This window comes from Bos taurus, chromosome 16 (assembly GCF_002263795.3).
Source record: "Bos taurus isolate L1 Dominette 01449 registration number 42190680 breed Hereford chromosome 16, ARS-UCD2.0, whole genome shotgun sequence".
NCBI classification, from domain to species: domain Eukaryota; kingdom Metazoa; phylum Chordata; class Mammalia; order Artiodactyla; family Bovidae; genus Bos; species Bos taurus.
Genome location: NC_037343.1, coordinates 41,968,141 through 41,990,528, shown reverse-complemented (window position 1 = coordinate 41,990,528; position 22,388 = coordinate 41,968,141). Strand labels below are relative to the sequence as shown.

Here is a 22,388-nt window from a genome sequence, read left to right as displayed (position 1 = left end):
CCTGCCGCCCGCGCACCTCTCCGCGAAGTCCTGGCTTGAGACTCTGCCCTCTGCTGCGCTCGGCTCCCGCAGGCGCTCGGCCCCGAGCCCCTCGGCCCCCGCCCCGCCGGTCAGACAGGTAAGGCATGGCCTTGGCCCGCCCCCGGCCCCGCCCTCCTGCCTCACCTGGTTGCGCGCCCGGACAAAGGTGGGCTACCTGGAGCGCTCAGGAGCCAGGCGCGCTGGGGACCGAGGCTGGAAGTGAGGATGCTGCTTTCTTCCCTGTCCTCCCGGCCCTCGGACACGTCGGTCGGTGGGTCCGCCGCCTCCCCTCCTCGACGCGTCTCCCCTCAGCTCCTGGCTCTGCTCCTGGGCTTCTCGTCTGCCCACCTTCCTCCGGGCACCGACTTTTCCACGTTCTGACACTGCCTCGCGTGCGTCCTCGCCTCGCTCTCCCGGACTCATTTCTCGCCCACTCTCCTCCTCCGCACTAGCCTTCTCCCTGTGGAATCCTGTCTCTTTGTCTCTCTGTCTCTGAGTCTCCGGGTGGTCTCTCGGGCTGAGGATCCCAGTCTGACGTCGTTTGAAGAAGCTCGAAAGACTCCCCGAGCCCCGGGCAGAGCTGGCAGGAGTGTCCTCGGCTTTTAGCGAGGCTACCTACCGGGCTGGAGTGTGTACAGGGAGAGGGAGGCTCTAGGTGCGCCCCCACCCCGGCCAGCACTGCGGGTGGTCCCGCGCCTTCCCATCCTGACCCGGACCAGTTCCGCGCCCTAGTGATCCCGACGGCTCTGGGCTAGCTCTTCTGGCCCCGGTTCAGGCCCTCTCCCGGCCCACTGCCTGCTTTTCTCCAACCGCGCACCGGGGTCTCAGGCGCCTGAGGGAACCAGGTTTGAGACGTGAGGCCTCTTGGGTTTCCCGCTAAATCCTCCCTTGCTCCTCTGGGTGCTCCCTCAGCCCTCGCCTCGGTCTGCTCTCTTGCTCAGAGCACTCTTCCACGCTGCCCACCTCCCAGCCTCGTGGCATGGAAGAAGCGCCCTAGTGTTGGTTCAGTACCCCTCCGGAGTCAGGCAGACGGAGGCTGAGGGACAGATCCTGGACAAAGGAACGTACTTCTCTGAGCCTCAGTGTCTCCTTGATAACTCGGGGATAATAGCACCCACCTACAGGGATGTGTGTGGAAACGGTTTTTTACCATATGGAATGTCTGTGCAGCAGGCACTCGGTGGCCATGGGTGATTCTACAGTCTCTGGGTAGGTGGGGACGAGGCTCCACAGAAAGGGGGAAATGGATCCAAAATTCAAGGCTTAGAGACCCTTAAAAGAAACCTGACTATGGCCCCTCCCTTATCACAATCACCTCCCTCTACACACTCTTCCAAGCTCTCTTCTCTCTTTCTCTCCCTCCTCTTCTCTCCGTGTCCTAAAATCAGAGCTTAAAAATCAGAATAAAAGGGGCCTCTGCTTTCAAAATGAGATCAATGTGGCTGTTGATGTTGTCAATAGCTGGTCATTGATTGTGAGACATCCGTGTGCCTCATTGCCAATTCCAAATCTCCATCTTGTACCCATTTCTTTTTGTTTGTTTGTTTTTTAAAAATATGTATTTATTTGGCTGCACCAGGTTGTAGTTGCAGCATGTGGGACCGAGTTCCCTGACGAGGGATGGAACCTGAACCCCCTCCATTGGGAGTGCAGAGTCTTAGCCACTGGACCACCAGGGAAGTCCCTCTGTTTCTTTTTCAATGTCTCTCACTTACAAGCCACTTCCTTTCCTCTGGGGGGATTGTCTTTTGGACCCTGAACCTGCTGGGGAATCACTCAAACCCTCTGACCATCTGTGTCATCACGACAGGTGGCACACGACTCCAGGAGTTAGGCAGTGATGTGGACTTAGTGGCATAATGCGGGCAACTTTATAACATCGCCTGACTGGCAGGTTCTGGATTCTCCTAGCTGGGTTTTTCAGCCCCAGCCAGGACTGGCAGCCAGAGCCTTTCTCTTTAGAGAGGCAAGAATGGGACTGAGAACACACACACCCACGCGTACACCGTCCAGACTCCTGTGCACACCCTTCCTGCCACTTTCACTGCCTTCCTCACCGTTCAGTCCACCGCTCTCCCTATCCCTAAACCCCTCAATGGCTCCTTGTTTCCACTAAATTAACGACCTTGCCTGCCTCCCACCATGCCCCCATCAGCATCAGAGTTTTCAGCCATGATAGAAGGCTGGTCATCTCCATGCCCTGATGGACTCTGAACTCTTCCTTCTATTTGAAATGTCTCCCCTTGCAGGCCAAGGTCAGATGGCCCATCCTGTGGGAAGCCCTCCTGCTTCCCCTTTGCCTCCCTGTCTCTCCTGGGCTGCACTTCCCTGGGCGGGGTGGGTCTTGTTCCACTTACGGTCCCAGTGCCTGAGACACAGCAGGTGCTCTGTCCATATTTGTTCTGATGAATGGAATCCTTGGCTAAGGGGACAGGGATGAAAATTGCAAACCATAGGTTATCCCTGGGTTCCACTGGATCCTGCTGGCCAGGCCAGGGGCAGAGTGGGCTCCAGAGCAAAGGACCAGAGCTGGGGCAGTTGGAGAGGGAGCAATTCTCCTGGAAAGTCCCTGTGGCATCAGGGCCTCTGCGTGCCTCCAGAAGTTGAGGATGATTTCTGTGCCTGATTGTAACAGAGGAAATAGACCAGACAGGGAAGCAGCTGCCTGAATTCAGCAGACTAGCTTAGCAGTTGTGTGGCCCACACCTTCACTTGTTTCAGCCAGAAATGTGACAGAGAGAGATTTTGCATCCTGGCCTCCCTGATTCCGTATTCTAGGGTGAGCAAGAGCTGGGCATGTTCCTGGGGTGGGGAGGAGTCATCGGGCATCACTCCACTCGCTCCTTCAGGTGAGATTCCCTTCTCTTGCTGCACCATGCCCTCTGTTTGTCCAACCCCAGCCCTTCCTCTCAAGAGGGCCCGTGGAGCACATGTCTCCTCAGGAAAGACCCTGCCCCCACGCCAGTTCCCAGCTTTGGCAGCCACCCGCCCCCCCCCACTACAACACCATGGCCTGGCATTGACTGTCTGAGATATCTTCCTGAGTGGGTGTAGGGGCACAAGTACTAGAATCCAGAGCAGCTGGGATGACATAATTGCAGAACCTCAAGTTTTTAGGACCCCCCTCTGTGCCAGCCTATGGGTTAAGGCCCCCATTTTGTCATATCTAAAAGTCACAGCATCGGCACTGGTATTAGTTACTGAGTAAGGAGAAGGCAGTGGCACCCCACTCCAGTACTCTTGCCTGGAGAATCCCATGGACGGAGGAGCCTCGTAGGCTGCAGTCCATGGGGTCGCTGAGAGTCGGACATGACTGAGTGACTTCACTTTCACTTTTCATTTTGATGCATTGGAGAAGGAAATGGCAACCCACTCTAGTATTCTTGCCTGGAGAATCCCAGGGACGGGGGAGCCTGGTGGGCTGCCGTCTATGAGGTCGCACAGAGTCAGACACGACTGAAGCGACTTAGCAGTAGCAGCAGCAAGCATAAGATGACATGGTCAAAATGTGGCCTTTGAAGTCAGGTGGCCACAAGTTCAAATCCCCACTCTCCCATTCACTCTACTGTGTGACCTTGAGCAAATCCTTCAAATCTTTGTCCCGATGTTGATCCACTGTTACTGTCATTATTACCTGAAAAATATTGTCCACTTCAAGGGGCTAAATTAGATAATACACATAAAGCCCTAAGTCTGAAGAATAGTCGATGCCCTGTAAATAATACCCAAACACTGACTTTTCAGATGTGGGACTGAAGCCCAGACAGGTTAGTTGGCTTGCCCAGGGTCACACAGCTATTAAATGCTGGGGCCAGGATGCACAGCCAGGCTTGCCTGACTCCAGGTGTCTTTCTGCCCCACACTGGCCTCTTCCAGAACTGACAGCAGGCATTTTATCACTTGATGATTAAGTGATGGGTCCAACAAAATTGTCTGGGAACCAAGATAATAACATTTGGGGGATGAGGGCACCAAGGGGATGGCTTAGGAGAGGAGGAGGAGGGCTGGCCAGTACCTGTAATGTAGCAGGAGGTAGGACTCCACCCACCTTCCCCCCAAAATAATACCCTTACATAGATTTTTGTGAGGTGTGAGGCCTTGGGAGGGTGGGAATTCCCAAGGCTGCTGATGGAAAAAATAAAAGCAGATGGAGCTGCCCCTGTGGGGAAGCCAAACCTCATTTGCCAAGACAATGGTCCCCTCCAGGCAGGCCTGGGCCTGTGCTGACCCGCCCCACCGAAGCCATCAATCACCCCACTGAGGACTGAGGACGGGGCTACCTGTGTCCACCCCCTGCACATGCAGGCACAGATGCACGAACACTTCCAGGAACCCACCCCCAAGCCCCACGCCCGCTCTTCCCCTCCTCATAATAACAGCAGCTACTGTTTATTGCAGCCTTACTGGGTACCACTCACTGTATATCTTTACCTCCCTTCATTCTCGAAACCTCCAGCATTTTATAGGAGAGGAAACTGAGGCTCAGAGGGGTTAAATGATTCGACCGGGGTCACATAGCTCTTTTCGGTCTATTCAGGGGGCTCTCCCGTGGCTCAGAAAATGGGTTTGGATTGACGTGTGTGTGTTTGAATCAGTAATAATTATATCTGTGCCTCCCTCTGTCACTGGGCCTGCGGCCTCCCTGCCGGGTCAGAGTGGAGACCTCTAGATGGCAAAGACTGTGTTTTTACCCACAGATTAGAAGCTCCCTCCAGCAAAGTTTTCCCCATGTCCTGGGAACATCTGAGGCCAGAGTTGTGGATCCCCTTGCAGACTGGGAAATCCTTAAGGGAAGCAGTCAGATCTCCCCCATTAGACTGGAGGCTTCCTGGGATGGAGGCTGCTTTTCTTACTCAAACAAGAGCTCCCTGAGGACAGCAGCTGTTTCTCATCAGTCTTAAGAGTCCTCCAAGGTGAGACCTAGACCTTCCCTGTTAACCATGAGAGCTCCCCAGGGCAGGGTTTCTGTCCCAGAGTTTACTGGCAGTTTCCAGAAGCAGGGACCAGGTGTTCAGACTGGAGCATCTTCCCTTGCATGGCACCCAGGCTCTGCACCCAGAGGGGATCAGCAAGTGCTGACTACCTGATGTCACTCTCCATCCTGGTGCTGCATGGTCAAGAAGCAGAATTCTCTGTGTGAAGCCGGGTTGGCAGACCTGTGCAGGATGGGTGGGGTCTGGCTGTTCTGAAGCCTGGGGAGGGGCTGAGAGGCCCCTTCCTGTTGAACAGGTGTCACTTTAAGGGTGCAGAGCCTCAGAGAGGCAGGATAGATGGATAGGGACTAGCTCAGGACTGTCAGGGTCAACCTGCCAACAAGCACCCTCCACCCAAGGCAGCTGTTTCAAGTCTCACCCCCAACACCCCCCAGTAAGCTCATCTTTGCTACCTTCCCACCCACCTACACTGCCTGAGTTCCTTCCGTACCTAGAAATGTCCCCTCCTCCAAACACACAGAAGTTCTAATTTCCTAAATAGTCAAATCTCATGACAGGTTAATAATCCCATTTCACAGACAGGGAAATTATGACTTATGATGAGGTGTGATGGTGGGAGGGATTGTGGGAGGGGCTAGAGAGGCAAAATCTGGGCCCAAATTGCCTTAGGAGGAGCCCAGCTGGTGAAATTAAGATCCAGCTCCCCCTCCCCCACCCTCATTGAGGACAGAACTATTTTGTGATTATTTTTTTATTTGTTTATCTTTGGCTATGCTAGTTCTTTGTTGCTGCACAAACTTTTCTCTAGTTGCGGCAAGCGGGGGCTACTCTCCAGCTGTGTTGTGTGGCCTTTTCATTGCCGTGACTTCTCTTCCTACAGAGCATGAACTCTAGGGCAAGCGGGCTTCAGTAGTTGTGGCTCCGGGCATTAGAGCACAGGCTCAATAGCTGTGACACACAGGCTTAGTTACCCCAAGGCATGTGGGATCTTCCTGGACCAGGGATCGAACCCATGTCTCCTGCATTGGCAGGCAGATTCTTTACCACTGAGCTACCAAGGAAGCCTGACATAACTATTTTGATTGAACAATTACAACTTCTCATTTTCCAGCCCTGGGGGAATCAGCTCCCCTTAAAGAAGATAGGAATCTGCTCCTAGGGAACCAGGACCTCTAAGACCCCCACCCCCAACTGGAGTTCCAGATTTGTGGAGCTGACTGCCAGGTGGCCCCACTGTTCTAAGAGCAGAAGAGGGGACCCGGGGATGGCCATCTCCACTGTTCAATTCCAACCATTCCAGAAAGTGTGTGACTGAGCCATGAGGCATCAGAGGGAAGAGTCTGGCAGATCAGTTCCAAGTTAGAGCATTCCTTCTAACAAAGTCTGTCCTGAGCACTACTGAGTTGGGGTTCTGGGCATACAAACGCTGCCCCTGGGGCTCCCAGGTGTGAAAGTGAGGCGAAAGTTCTTTGTGTGTAAAGGAGCTGATCTCTGTCTGCTGTATGTGTTGTGGAAATGTCCCCTGAAGAGTTTTAAGCTGGAAAGCTAGTGATCCTATTTGTCCTTCTGATCACAAAGCTGCAAATGTTTTGGTGATAAGCCAGGGCCAGGGCAGACAGCAGCACCGGAAGTTGTCTGGGTTATCGGAAACATGGCAGGGAACGTGGCATGGCAGGGAACATGGGACCCACTTGGAGGCCAGTCTGACCTGAGACTGCTGCTCTGGACAGAATTCCACCCCTTAGTGTCAGGGTCCCCAGAAGGGAATGGTGAGATGCCCAGAAGGCCACAAAACCCCAGACCCACTTCTCCCATGAGCTGGGAGGGCTCAACACCTGAGCCCAAGAATACTGACTTCCAGACTACCCCAGAGTAAGGCTGGGGTCTCTAAAGGGAACAAGATCCCCATGGAGATGTTTCTTGACTTCCCAAGGGTAGAGGTCTCTTCTAGTCTAGGTTTAGCAGAAGGCAGCTACCTTCTAGTTTCTTTCTTTATTTTGTTTATTTTATTTAATCTTGGCTGCACTGGGTCTTTGTTGCTGTGTGCAAGCTTTTTCTAGTTGCTGCGAGCCGGGGCTTCTCTCTAGTAGCAGTGCTCGGGCTTCTCATTGCAGTGGCTTCTCTTGTTGCAGGGTGTGGGCTCTAGGGTAGGTGGGCTTCAGTAGTTGCACCTCGTGGGCTCTCTAGTTGTGGCACACAGGCTTAGTTGCCCTGCAGTGTGTTGGAACTTTGTTCCCCGACCAGGGATCAAACCTGTGTCCCCTGCCTTGGCAGATGGATTCCTAACTCAACCACCAAGGAAGTCCCAACCTTCCAGTTTCTTATGAGTTAAAGAGGGTTAGAATGTTTCTGTGTGGAGCATCATTTTAAGACCTGAGCTGTGGCCAGGGATGTGGCAGGAATTAGAACCCTTCTCTCTCCAGCTGCCTGACCCCTCAGCACTGTGCACCCCTTTCTGAGGAGCCCTTGAAAGATAGGTGTGCCCCAGTCATCCCAGAGACCTCAGTGCTGGTCTCAGGATGCCCATCCCTGCAGCTCGGTGGGTTAGGATCTCACCTGTGCTGGAGGTCAGGCATGACTGGAGAGGTGGCCAGAGCAAGGCAGAGCTCCTCTGAAATCGAGTGAGAGGGAGGGCTGGCCCAGGAGTGAACTTCTTATCATCACACATGATTGTGTTTTATTTTGTGTCTCTCTCTCTCTCTTTTTTTTGGCAAGGAGCTTGCGGGAGCTTAGTCCCTGACCAGGGATTGGACCCATGCTCTCCAAAATGAAAGTGCAGTGTCCTAACCACTGGACCATCAGGGAAGTCCCACATATTGTCTTTGAACATTCACAAATATGTCCTGTCCCTGCCACCTGTCCCTGGCCCCTGGGGACTCGCTCCAGAACCAGGAGGATATGAGATGTCATCCCTCCCCACAGGGCGCTATCAGTTGGATGGACAAACAGATGGAGGATCTTGTCACCATGGATCATAAATTCCCAGGCTCCCTTGTCAGAGGGCCCTGGAGACCATTTAATCTAACTCAGTGATCCAGTAGTCTGCTTCCATTATGCTTCCCATCTGTTTTATTTATTTATTTATTGAGCAGGGCCAGTCATTTCCCATGAAATCTTATCCATAATCCCAGATGTTCAGTTGCTGAGTTGTGCCCAACTCTTTGTGACCCCATGGACTGCAGCATGCCAGGCTTCCTTGTCCTTTACGATCTCCCAGAGTTTGTTCAAACTCATGTCCACTGAGTCGGTGGTGCCATTCAATCATCTCTTCCCCTGTTGCCCTCTTCTCCTCCTGCTCTCAATCTTTCCCAGCATCAGGGTCTTTTCTAGTGGGTCAGCTCTTCACATCAAGTATCCAAAGTATTGGAGCTTCAGCATCAGTCCTTCCAATGAATATTCAGGGTTGATTACCTTTAGGATTGACTGGTTTGATCTCTTTGTAGTCCAAAGGACTCTCAAGAGTCTATTCTAGCACCACAGTTCAAAAACATCAATTCTTTTGTGCTCAGCCTTCTTTATGGTCCAGTTCTCACATCCATACATGACTTTTAGAAAACCATAGCTTTGACTATATGGACTTTTGTCAGCAAAGTGATGTCTCTGCTTTTTAATATGCTGTCTAGTTTTGTCATAGCTTTTCTTTGTCTTTTAATTTCATGACTACAGTCACCATCCAAAGTGATTTTGGGGCACAAGAAAATAAAGTCTGTCACTGTTTCCATTTTTTCCCTATCTATTTGCCATGAAGTGATGGGACCAGATGCCATGATCTTAGTTTTTTGAATATTGAGTTTTAAGTCAGCTTTTTCCCTCTCCTCTTTTACCTTCAACAAGAGGCTCTTTAATCTCAGTACTAAGACCAAAAAAGGCGTGATTTTAAGAGCAGTGTGGCACCCCACCACCACCACTAATTTCTTCCCCAAATCAAAATTTTTTCCATCTCATGAAGATACAACTTCAAGCCCTACTTTCACCAGGCTGTCTTCAGCCTCTCCTCCTTGGAGGTGCTATGCAACCTCTTTTACGCCCAATGTACCATATTGCCTACTTTAAAGTAAATCAGTGACAAAAAGAGAAGCTATCCTCAATGGTCTAAAAGAAGACAGTGGATGTCAGTTGCATTTGTCAATATGAAGTGGAGCCTCTAACTGGCTCTTGGTCGTTGGTGCTCAGAAAATCCTGGAGAGTGTAAATAAGTCATAGCAGATGTCAACAGTTCTTTTAAACTGCTCACATTTCATCCCTGGAACACTCTTCACTGACCCAAGAGAAGCCCAAGTTATGGTGGGGCTGTGCAAGAGTTAAAATTGGGTAGAGAATGCATTTGAGAGTGGCTGTTGCTTCCCAGGTGATGCTAGTGGTAAAGAACCTGCCTGCCAATGCGGGAGACATGAGAGACGTGGATTGGATCCCTGGATTGGGATGATCCCCTAGAGGAGGCATGGCAACCCACTCCAGTATTCTTGCCTGGCGAATCCCATGGTCAGAGGAGCCTGGCAGGCTACAGACCACAGGGTCATAAAGAGATAGACACGATTGAAGTTTACCTACAGTATGGGCTTCCCTAATAGCTCAGTTGGTAAAGAATCCACCCGCAATGCAGGAGATCCTGGTTTGATTCCTGGGTCAGGAAGATGCCCTGGAGAAGGAGTAGGCTACTCACTCCAGTATTCTTGGGCTTCCCTTGTGGCTCAGCTGGTAAAGAGTCCACCTGCAATGTGGGAGACCTGGGTTGGGAAGATCCTCTAGAGAAGGTAAAGGGTGCCCCCTCCAATATTCTGGCCTAGAGAATTCCATAGACTGTATAGTCCCTGGGGTCGCAAAGAGTTGGACATGACTGAGCGACTTGCAGCTTGCAAAATAGTTTTAAAACATTTAAAAATTAAGGCTAGAATCAAATGTTTAGAGAATCCCTGAAACATGTCTACCAAATATGGTCGCTCAGATGTGTCACTTTCACACTCAAGATGGAGATCCAGGGTGAAAGGGTGGGGGTTGATAGCTAAGTTCTCCCAGTGGGTGGTTGTCTGGCTCACAGCCTGGACTGAGTGTCATAACCCCTCAGCTCCATTAGAGCCTCACTGATATCCCTGGCCTGGGATTCCCATCTAACCCTTTTCAGCCAGCCCTGCTCCCACCTCCCACCCCCCAACTGCCCCCCTCTCCCCTCCAACCCATCAAGCATCGGGTGAGCTGATCAGTAAAGGAGGAATTCAGGCCCCACAGTTGTCTGCCAGGCGGGTAGGCAGGAGCCTCCGCCTAGTCTCCTGGCCCCTAAATGCAAGGCTGTTGTGGGGAGAGGGGGTGGGGGCTCAGGAGTCAAAGCAGGCTCCAGACTCCATTAACTGCCTTCATTTGCATGTGACACTGCATCCCTGCAGGCTTCTGGATGGAGACCTCTCTGGCAGTTTAACTTCACACAGTATGGGGACAGGATGAGGGCTTGAAACAAACCCCTTCCTCCTCCTTTGTCAGTTTCCTCTTAGCTGCCAGAGCCTGGCCTGGCTTCTGGGCCCTGACTACACTCACAGCAATGGTAGGAGATTACATGGGAGAGGCAAACAACCCCCAACTGAAGCTCAGAGGATGGGTGAGGGGGTGCAAGGACCTGACTGTCCGTGTGTGCTGGGTGCAGAGAAAACCCAGACCCCGAGGGGGGCTCTGTCACTCGCCAGCGCTGTCACCTTGTGCTTGTGGCTCACTTTCCCAGAGCCCGGCTTTTCTCATTTTAAAAATATGGAGAACAACCTGCCGTATGCAGGGCAGTTGAGAGGATGCAATAAAAAATGGATGAAATAAGCTTGTCAGAGCCTGGCTTCCCAGCAGCTCAGGGAATGGCAGCTCCTATGGTGACAATTGCTCTAGCTTAGTTTAGTTTTTAAGGAGCCACTATTAGATCTCTGTTGTGAGAGAGCTATCTCTGGGTGTGGATGGTCCTTCTGTCCCTCAAGTGCTGCTGAGTGTCCCTAGTCCTAAGTAAACCAGACCCAGGCCCAGAAGAGTAGGTTTTGTGTGCAAACCACACGCAGAACCATCCAGGGTTGATGGGGACCCCGGGAAGACGGGGCACCTGCTGCCGCTTCTCTCCTGGCTGCTTGGTGCCTTGGGAGGCAGCCTCCAATTGGCTTCCTGAGCGGCAGAAATGGATCAGAGCCCTCATCGCTGTGGATCCTTGGCACGACTCCTGTAGCAGCCCGAGTTTCCTAAGCAGCTCTTTGCCAGATTGGCATCTTGGCTGCTGCACTGTGCCAAGATTCAAGTACAAATCCTGTGGGCTTGGAAAGAGGACTCCATGCTGTCTTCAGGGCAAAGAGGCTCCGGGATCCCCAGCTTTCAGTCCAGCATGCTCTCTCTCTCTCATCCTCTCTCTGTCACACACACACACACTCAGACACACACACACACACTCAGACACACACACACTCAGAAACACACATACTCAGACACACACACACACTCAGACACACACACACACACACTCAGACACACACACATACTCAGACACAGGAACAGACACACACACACTCAGACACACACACACTCACACACACACTCACACATACATACCCAGACACACACACACATACACCCTCCCTGGGAATTTATGTATGATCTTGGGCTCAGGTATCAGTTTGATTCCATTCTGATCCATAGTTGTTTAGTCTCTTAGCGTGTCCAACTCTTTGTGTCTCCATAGCTCGCCAGGCTCCTCTGTCCATGGGATTTCCCAGGCAGGAATATTGGAGTGGGTTGCCATTTCCTTCTCCAGGGGATCTTCCTGACCTAAGGGTCAAACCCGCATCTCCTGCATTGGCAGGTGGGTTCTTTACCACTGAGCCACCAGGGAAGCCCAAAGTTATAAGTGCCTATTATTTGCAGAGCCTTGTAAATGTGACAGGAACAGAGGGAAAAGGGGGACAGAACTTCCTGTCTAGTCGGGGGTCTGATTGGCCCAGCAGGAAATGATCTGGGCAGAGCTGTGTGGGATCCCTGAGGAGGGAACTGTATCTCAGTGGGGAACTAGAAAAGGCTTTCTGTCAGAGGGGACATCTGGGACAAGTCCCAGAGGACAGGAAGGATTTCCATAGAGTAGCATCAGCGAGAATAGAGAGACAAGAAAGATGCGGGGTGGGGGTGTTCGAGGCCCAGGGAATAATCTCTATTGGCTGTGATGGGGAGGAAATAGAAGGCAGGGCTGCACAATTAGGTTGGGGCCATGTTACACAAGATCTTGAGTGCCAGGGTGAGGAGTCTGTGGTTAAATGGGAAGGGAATAGGGAGCCAGGGACAGTTGTAAGCAAGATCAGAGTAGTTTGGCAGCAGTATGGGCTATGGCCAGGGGCAGGATGGTACCAATAAAAGTCTGAGGAAGGGGATGGCCGGCATGCTGAAATCCTCCCTTTCCTGCTTCAGGTTGGCCCCATACATGATTTGTGGGGTGCAAAGCGGGCAGGGAACAAAGATGGCACTGAAGTTGGGGTTCCTGGGTACAGTGAACAGACCCATGGTCACCAGCAAGGGCTTGGTATCAGGACTTCATTGGGAGAGATGGCAAGTGTGGATGGGAGAGATGGCAAGTGTGGATGGGGTTGTGATGCAGGAGGTTGTCTAAAGTTGGGGTGGGGCTGGGCTTCAGCTCCTGGCTCTGCAGGGGAGATGCTGTCCTCTGGGACTAGTGCCAGGGCTGGTCACCGAGCTCAGAGGCCAGTTCTGAGTCATTGATTGGTCTCATGTGTGTCCACAGGGACAGCAAGCTGCCCCTACACGACATGGGGCTGCTCACCCCTAACCAAGACTAATCTGGTCTCTTGCCTGCACTTTTTGGGTGACTCACCTTGCTTCTCTCTACCCTCAAGATGGAGGGATTCTACTCCCTGCTCAACGCCCCAAAGGTTCCCTGTCGATGGAGGCGCTCTGTGGGTTTCTCCCAGGCTGTCCATGTGATGTCCCTGCAGGACAGAAGTAGGGGCTGGGTGGGGAACAGCATCCAACACAGACTCCATCTCCCTCAGTCACAGGGAGAGGAAGGTGGAGTCTGGTAAATGCAGCCTGGCATCTGCCTGAGGCTTGGAAATAGGGTTTGAAGTGTCCCCCGGAGCAGAACAATGCTTGACTGACAAGCCCCTCAAAGGGCCCCTCCTCCTCCCACCTGGCTGCCTCTGGAGTGCAGGCCCGCCTGAGCACCAGCCTCCAGGGCTCTCATTATGGAAAGGCTGGGGGTGAGGCTGGCAGGGCAGAGCCCAGGGAGGTGGAGGCCAGGGCCCGAGCCTCCCCGGGGACTAGGACATGCCAGGCGGGAATGAAGGGAAGGAAGGGAGGCCAGTGACCAGGCAAGGTGGGGGAGGAGCTGTTTCTCTCCCTCTGCTTCACCCCACCCCACCGACTCCTCCCCAAGTGGGTCAGCCTGCCCTCCCTGCCCGCTTCAAGGGCCCCTCACTTGGGGTTAACTAACGGTGAACCTGGGGCAGGATGGCCATGGCGGAGGCTGCAGGAACTGACGGGGCTGGAGGGAGAGCTGCTGGCCAAGGTCCCCAGGCCATCAACCTTTCCTCAGCCTTGGGCAGTTATAAGGCCACAAATCACAAGGAGACGGTTGTGTAAGCACCTTTGCGAGCTTAATGGAATACGCAGGGGACCCAGGGAGGCTGTAAAAATTCAATCAGCCCAGCTAACCTGGTGCCCAACTCGCCTGGGACATGGTGAGGTTGGTGGGGTCAAGGGGAGAGGGGAGGACTGTGGGGGAGGGGAGGGGACATCCCCACTGTCCCCCAGCCACACTTTTCCTGAGCCTTAACTCCAAGTTCTTCTGGAACATTCGGGAATGTTGACTCTTCCTCCAGTGCAAAGAGGGGAGCAGTGAGGTCCCATGAGATGCCCCAAGTTCCAGTGCAGAAGGACAGGCTGTCCCCAGGGGAGGTCAGAGGTAGTTCACCCCACCCTGCAGGGTCAGAGTCCAGCCTCCAAAGCGCCCCCCATCCCCCGGCCCCAGGAGGGACTGTGCCGGCCCTGTCAGAACCTGCCTGGAACTTGGAGGAAGAGAGAAGGCAAGGCTGGGCTGTCCGGGAACAGCACGTGGGGGCTCAGGGCACAGGCTTAGCAATGACTAAATGCCACTTACTCCATGTGACTCAGCCTCTCTGAGCCTTAATTTCCACTTCAGAAAATAATAGGCGCCACTTCAGAGAGTCAGCGAAAGGACCAAGCACGGAACACGATTCTTTCTTACAGCACGTGCTCAAATGCTTTTATTTCATTTGTTTGATTTTAGGCTTTGAGTCAAGTCTCTGGGACTATAAGCCTATTTCTGAGCTTGGAGGGACTCAGCTCATTCCTGGGAACTTAGCCCAAGGCAGAGGTTTGCACAGAAGAAAGGAATCTAGACTGGAACCTGGGTGTTTCTTAAAGAAACTATTGAAACCCAGGGATTCTCAGCTTCGGCACTGTGGTCTTTCTGGGCCGGGACAGTCCTGTGCATTGGAGGGTGTTTAGCAGCATCTCTGGCCTCCACCCAGTAAAGTCAGTAGTGCTAGTTTGGGCCACCTAAAATGTTTCCATATGTTGCCAAAGTCCCCTGGGTGGGGGGAAGATCAAAGTCCCCCTCCATCCCTGTTGAAACAGACGGGGCTATAACAGTGTAAGTTAGCGGGGGACGGCCCTGGTGGTCCAGTGGTTAAGATTGCATGCTTCCATTGCAGTGGGCATGGGTTCGATCCCTGGTTGGGAAACTAAGATCCCGTATGCCTTGTGGCATGGCTAACAGATAAATAAATAAAAATAAATGTAAGTAAGCAACTTATAAAAGAAGAGTGTGAATGAGAGGACTGTGGATGTGGAAGAGGAGGGCTGCAGAGCTGCCCCCTCATGGTCCTACTTTTCTTGCAGGAAGAAGCCCTCAGCTGAGCCCACCACCCACGCTGCCCCCATGCTGCTCCTCGCCCTCCTCCTGCTCCTGGAGCTGAGCCTGGCAGGCTCCCTGGGACCTGGAAGCTCTGCTCAGAACCTCCCGGAGAATCACATCGACCTCTCGGGACCAGCACTGTGGACACCTCAGGCCAGCCACCACCGTCGGCGGGGCCTGGGCAAGAAAGAGCGGGGCCCAGGCACACCTGGCTGGACCCAGGATGGGGCTGTGGTCACTGCCACCAGGCAGGCCTCCAGGCTCCCAGGGGCAGAGGGGCTGCTGCATGGGTCGAGTCCTGCAGGTCTGCTGCAGGACAAAGGTCTGCTCCGGGGGCTGACTCGGCCCTACCCCGAGAAAGAGACCCAGGCTCCAGGGTCAGAGAGGGTGAAGAAACGAGGCAGGGAGCACAAGAGACGGAAGGAGAGATTGAGGCTGCACAGAGGTAGCTGGAGGTCTGCGAGGGGGTGGGGCCCTACAATGGGGGGAGGGGGGCAGTGGGGGAAAGGGGTCAGACCCAAATGACCAAGGGGACGGACTTCAGGTGACGGACATGGAGGCTGGAGGGGGGGTCAATGGCAGGAGCTTCCTGGGAGGACAACTGGATGCCCCAAAGAGGGCAGATTGTGAACCCTCAGAGGAAGAGAGGGGTCTCACTAGATTCAGAGGGATCTGGTAAGAAGAGATGCTGTGAAAGGCCGGAGTCAGGGTGGAGCAGGGGAGGAAGAGAAGGATATGTAGCCATAGGAGCTCAGTCTTATCCATAGATCCTCCTGATTCAGGAAGTTCTACCTTGTGTCTGGCCTAAATCCATCCCATTGTAAGTCCTGAGCAGAGATGGGACAATTCAGTGCCTCCCAAGCACATCACTTAATCAGCACTGAAACACAGAGCAGAGGCCAAGAGCTTAGACTCTGAAGCCAGATCTGCTCCAATTCAGATTCTGGCTCCATGACTTCCTGGCAAGTCACCTTTCTGTGCCTTGGTTTCTGCAAAATGAAGGCAAGACCCCCTCTTATCCTCACGGTAGACTCAGAGAAATCTTGCTATCCAGAGTACCTAGAACAGTGCCTGTCATTTGGCAGGGGCAGCAGCAGTGGTTGTTTCTATTCAGTAGTTAATTCTCAACTTTCTCTCAATGCTGAATCCACCCATGTCCTCTGACCTGGACATGGCTGATCCAAGGAGAGCGGTCACGTCCTTATTTCTCCTGCCTCTGCCCTATTTGTTGATGGAGTTTCCTCCCCATCCTTATTTGTTGTTGTTCAGTCAGTCAGTCGTGTCCGACTCTTTGTGACCCCATGGACTGCAGCGTGCCAGGCTTCCGGGTCCTTCACTATCTCCCAGACTTCTCAAACTCATGTCCATTGAGCTAGTGATGCCATCCAACCATCTCATCCTCTGTCATCCCCTTCTCCTCTTGCTCTCAATTTTTCCCAGCATCAGGGTCTTTTCCAATGAGTCGGCTCTTTGCATCAGGTGGCCAAAGTATTGGAGCTTCAGCTTCAGCATCAGTCCTTCCAATGAATATTCAGGGTTGATTTCTTTCAGGATTGACTGGGTTTGATCTCCTTGCTGTCCAAGAGACTCTCAAGAGTCCAACCTCCTTACCTTCCTTCATGTTCCCAAATGCCCTGTGAGCTACAGACTCCCCGGAACAACATGTTTCAGCATCTCCACCCAGCTGACCCCTCCCCAGTCTCCCCTGGCGAGAGTCCAGGCAGGCAGCCTCAGCTTCAAGTCTCTTTGTGTGACAAGACTGCCTTTAGGGGTGGGCCAAGAGCCGCAGGCATAGATGGGGACGGGGTTCTGCAGGAAGTGGGTGATGGAGGCTCAGCCCCCTTTTCTCCTGCAAACAACTGAGGCTTGTTTCCCTGCCAGGCCCACTGAAACCCCTCAGGTGGACAAAACACAGTCAGAAGAGGGGAGCCCAGCTTAGATTCTCAGCCTCCCACCCCCGGGGATCATGTGTCAGGTTGGTGTGAGGGTAGTGACATCCTTGATGTCAAACTGGAAGGCATACACCCTGCATGGACTCAGCCCAGCCCAGCTCCAGTCCCAGCTCCAGTGGACCAATGGGGCCCTCCCACAAGAGTGAGTGAGTGGAGGAGGGGACAGTGGGCATCTAGAGCTCAGGCTGGATTCATCTCAGAAGGGTGGGGTGGCCCCACCAATGGACCCAACCAACCTTAAAGTCAGCTCTTGTCTGAGAAAAAGAGGCAAGCATAAGCGTGGGCCCTCTAGCTTTTCTTGAAGCTTCCTGGCTCCTGTGTGCGTGTGTGTGTTAGTCACTCAGTCATGTCCTGCTCTTTGTGACCCCATGGACTGTAGCCCATCAGGCTTCTCTGTCCATGCAATTTTCCAGGCAAGAATCCTGGAATGGGTTGCCATTTTCTTCTCCAGGAAATCCTCCTGACCCAGGGATTGAACCCAGGTCTCCCGCATTGCAGGCAGACTCTACCGACTGAACCACCAGGGAAGCTGCTTCCTGACCACTTCCCAACCCTGCACTTTCCCCCTCACACTCATCCTACCCCATGCCTGTGTATCTTGGAAGGGCGGCATCCGTGGTTAAAAGTATTGATTCTGCATTAGATGAACCTGGGTTCAAATTCAGATTTCAATACTCGCTGGCTGTGCACCATCAGGCAAGTCACCTAACCTCCTTGTGCTTTAGTTTCCTTCCCTGTAGATGAGACTGAAAGAGTACCTACCTCCTACAGCTCCTGCAAAGGATAGGTGAAATAATGCTTGTAAAGCAGGACCCAGCATGCAGCATGGTCCCAGCTGCAGCATGTGCTCAGCAAGCAGGGTCATCATCACCACGTAGGGAGCTCTCACTTCCCAGCCTTCTCAAAGGCCTCTCCCCTCTGCAATGCTTCTCAGCCTCATCACCTTACTCCCCTACTCAAACTTCACCTCCTCCAGGAAGCCGTCCATGGTTAATCCTACAAACTTCACCTCCTCCAGGAAACCTTCCATGGTTAATCTTACTGGTTTCCATTTGTTGCACTTACATCCCTGGCTGCACTCCATCAAGCTGGACTTGGACTTGCTGGAATGTTGTTTTAGAAGGAGAATCCCCAGCAACACTGCAAGTTCATCCTAGACATTCCCCCTTATCATGCCCCCAGCCTCCTGTTTCCAGCCCCCTCCCCAGGAGGGTGGGCAACGGGGATGCTGGTTGAGCCAATAACTTGTCCTATGGTTCCTGCTGCCCCCTAACTAGCAGCAAAAAATGCGGGTCCTGCTGTGGGCTGATAAGGGGTGATGAGCAGATAAAGTCGCTGTGTTCCCTGCTCCTTGTCTCAGGCCGAGCCTTGGTCAGAGGCCCCAGCTCCCTGATGAAGAAGGCGGAGCTCTCAGAAGACCAGTCCCCAGATGCTTTGATGGAGGAATCCTCCGCCAGCCTGGCCCCCACCATACTCTACCTCACCACCTTTGAGGCACCTGCCACTGAAGAGTCCCTGATCCTGCCGGTCACATCCCTGTGGCCCCAGGTAAGGGGCTGGGAGGGTCCTTGGGATGACCTCATGCAAACCCTTCCTAGTACCTTTAGGGAGACTGAGGCACAGGGGCAGGAGGGAGTTGGTCCAGGCTCATGAGGCTGGTGGAAGCCGGTTCTCCTGATGCCCATCTAGCCCAGCTATGGCCAGCTGGCCCACTGTCCAGGGAGTGCTGCCACTGTCCAGGCAGTGGTCCAGGGGCTCATTCTATGGAATGCCAAGGAATCAAGTGCCAGCTCAGCCCACTGGTCTCTGAACCTAGAAAAGTCAGGCTTTGGGGGAAGAATTTTGTACATCCCACAAAGGTCAGAGAATAACAATGTCTAAAACCATGTCCCCACAATCCAGAATTAACAAGCTTTAGTTAACACTTTGATGCATCTGCTTCAGACCTTTAAAAAGAGAGGGAGCAAGCAAGCAAATGTGGCAAACACACCAACCATTGGTGAGTCTATGGTAGTTTAGTCGCAAAGTCGTATCCAACTCTTTGCAACCCCACGGACTATAGTCCACCAGGGTCCTCCATCCATGGGATCTTCCAGGCAAGACTACTGGAGTGGGTTGCCATTTATTTCTCCAAGGGATCATCTCAACCCAGGGATGGAACCTAGGTCTCTTGCATTGCAGGTGAATTCTTTACCAAGTGAGCCACCAGGGAAAACCCCTTGGTGAGTCTAGACAAAGGGTATTTATTCTTGCAATTAACACAAAGTGTGTCATTGCACCTCTTCTGTGGCTTTGAACATTTTTTCAAAATAAAATCATTAAACATAACCAATAAAATAATATATGTAGAAGAAGTAAAACTTTTTTAGCAGGAGATCTTCCTTATTCTCTTTTTGGGTCTTGCACTCCCTTGAGATCCTGATAAACCATTTCCAGCAAATCCACTGTTATCCATGCCATTGAAGGGCTCCCTGAAGCCCATCTGTTGAGAATCCAGCCCTATGGCATGCTTACATGCTCAATCACTTCAATCATGTCCCACTTTTTGTGACCCTATGGGCTATAGCCTGCCAGGCTCCTCTGTCCATGGTGTTCTCCAGGCAAGAATACTGGAGTGGGTTGCCATGCCCTCCTCCAGGGGATCTTCCTGACCCAGGGATCGAACCCAGGTCTCCTGTGGCTCTCATGACAGGCGAAGTCTTTACCGCTGAGCCATTATTGCCCATGTTCTACTGTGCACAGATCCAGCCCCGAAACCACGAAGGGTGGGGCCGAGGGGGTCTAGAGTGGAACTGAGCTATGGGCATGGCCTCAACAGTGCCATGCCATGGAGAACTGAGGGCATCTGTAGGGGAGAGAAGGGACAGGGGAGCCAGCAGCTGGGCTTCCTCCCCAGCGGACATGGCTGCCTCCCCAGCCCCAGCCCGCAGAGAGCCTGGGGACTGCAGCAGCTGCCTATAGGTGCTGTCCTGCCTGGGTGTGGCTGCTCTGGGAAGACACTGCCCAGGTAGCTGCTGGAGCCCAAGTCCTGGAGGCCATCTCGAATTCCCCAGGCTGAGATTGCAGGCTGTCCAACACGCCATGAGCTGGCCTAGGAGGAGCCCCTCCTTTGCCCTCTGATCCTGGGACCCCACATTTCTTCTTCCACCTTTTGGGATCTTCAGGCTCCCTCTTCTCCACCCTCCTCTGCAGGCTCACCCCAGGCCTGACGGGGAGGTGATGCCCACACTGGACATGGCTTTGTTCGACTGGACTGACTATGAAGACTTAAAGCCTGAGGTCTGGCCATCCACAAGGAAGAAAGGTACGTCTGCCCACCCCTCTATGCCCCTGCTGGGCTCCTCCCCTCCCCCACCATGCCGTGGGATAGGGGCCTGGTTACCCCAGCCTGACCTACAGATGTCCAAGTTGGGGAGAGGGGCATGGAGCCTATAAGGGAACAGATACCTGAAATAGACATGTTGCTCTCAAGTGCTCATCACACACCAGACGGATTCCAAGTAGCTACTCCTTTAACCTGAAGAAAAAACAAAACAAAACAAAACAGGTCTGTTCTGCTGTTGATCCCCTCTGCCTTTTTAAAAAGTATTTAAAATTTTTGTTTGTATTTATTTATTTTGGCTGAGTCTTTGCTGCTGCTGGGCTCTTCTCTAGTTGCAGAGAGCGGGGGCTACTCTCTAGTTGAGTTGAGGGGCAGGGACTGCTCACTGCGGTGGCTTCTCTTGTTGGGGAGCACCGGCTCTAGGGCAGGTGGGCTCCAGTAGATGTGGCTCCCCAGGCTCTAGAGCACAGGCTCAGGAGTTGTAGCACACCAGTTTAGTTGCTCCGAGGCATGTGGGATCTTCCTCACCAGGGGATTGAATCCATGTCTCCTACTTTGGTAGGTGGATTCTTTACCACTGAACCACGAGGGAGTGTGTGTTAGTAGCTTAGTCGTGTCTGACTCTTTGGGACCCCATGACCCTCCAGACTCCTCCGTCCAAGGAATTCTCTAGGCAAGAATACTGGAGTTTGTTGCCATTCTCTTTTCCAGGGGATCTTCCTGATCTAGGTATCGAACCCAGGCCTCCTTCATTGTAGGCAGATTCTTTACCATCTGAGCTACCAGAGAACCACCAGGGAAGTCCCCCCTTTTTTTTGTCCACTCCATGTGGCATATGGGATCCTAGTTCCTCGACCAGGGATAGAACCCGTGCCCCTTGCATTAGGAGCACAGAGTCTTAACCAGTGGACTGCCAGGGAAGTCCCCTGATCCCATTTTAGAGAAGATAAAACTAAGGCAGAGAAGCTTCATGTCTTACCCAAGCCACACTGTGGAAGTGGTGGTGTGAGCACTCTGACCCTGGCATCCAGTGCTTAATCTCTGCTCTGATGAGCCTCAGCCTCTAACCACAGGTCCTGTTTTCCCCAGAGAAACACCGCGGCAAACTCTCCAGTGATGGGAACGAAACATCGCCGGCTAAAGGGGAGCCCTGTGACCATCACCAGGACTGCCTGCCAGGTACCGAACCAGCATCGTGTTCCAGGCAGTAGACAGGGCACTGGGGGAACTGTTGTGGGGGGTGGGAGTGGGTGGGTCTTCCCAGACACATGAGAAGGATCCTTTAGGGGTAGTAAATAATAACAACCACTTTGATGAGAGTTGCTGCCATACTTTATTCTATTTCATCCTCACAGCAACCCAGACAGAGAGGGACCCTGTCATTCCCAATTTTCAGGCAAGGAAATTGAGGCTCAGAGAGGCCAAGTGTTTCAGCTGTGATCACAGAACTCGGAAGTGGCTCAAACCTGAGTCTGCTGGTTCTAACCACTGCCCCACACTGCTTCAATTCAGGATGACCCTTCTCCCGACTTCTCCCTAACGTCTTGTCGGGCTTCATTCTGTCCTCATCCTGTTGTGACACTGCTGGGCTCCTGTGGGTGCTTTGATAACATCCTGACCTGTTCAGCAGCTAAGCCCATCAAGACAGTCTGAGAACAGGGACCTGGGGTTTGGATGGATGGTCTAAACCGCTAGCCCTCAACTGGGTCACTCAGGACTTCTGGGAAGCCGAAACCGAGATGGAGTTAGAAGGCCAGGAGGTTTCTGGGGATGGTGGGGGATAAGGCCTGTGAACAATGAAAGCGGGAGGAAGGAGGAATGGACAGGAGTCTGATACAATCTCAGCCAGCCCAATGGGCAGCTCCAGAACAAAGACTCCCTGTTAGAAGAGGCCCCCACTGTGCAGAAATAGCCAGGCCCTGGCAGCCAGTCACTGCCTGGGATGTTCTGCTCAGGCCCAGTGTGACATCATCAGCCCAGGAGGCTCCTGCAGGTGTTAACAGCGGGGGCTGGTGGCTAACTGCTCTCTTGGCCAGTGGATTGCAAGGGCAGAGACTCGAGTGGCACACCTTGGCTCCTGTTAACTCAGTAACCAGAATATTCTACAAAACAGCAACCAAACCATTTGGCATTGTGTAAGCCAGACCACCAGCTCCCTGACAAGCTGTTTCCCTTCCAAATGGTTTTTCCACCCAGAGCAGGAAGAAAAGGCTCAAGTTTGGGCCAACTGGACAGCGGCTCTGAGAGCTGGCTCTGTGGTG

General features: G+C 53.0%; 1 protein-coding gene across 1 annotated transcript in view; it reads left to right on the top strand.

Annotated features, from left to right (window-relative positions):
* The first annotated feature begins 42 nt into the window (after positions 1–42).
* DRAXIN (dorsal inhibitory axon guidance protein) overlaps positions 43–22,388 on the top strand; it is a 28,178-nt gene continuing 5,832 nt past the window's right edge. Inside the window, 5 exon segments of the mRNA NM_001195012.1 lie at positions 43–118; positions 14,838–15,298; positions 18,166–18,353; positions 19,998–20,109; positions 21,217–21,306. Coding sequence (NP_001181941.1) covers positions 14,878–15,298; positions 18,166–18,353; positions 19,998–20,109; positions 21,217–21,306 — 811 coding nt within the window. The 5' untranslated portion in view covers positions 43–118; positions 14,838–14,877.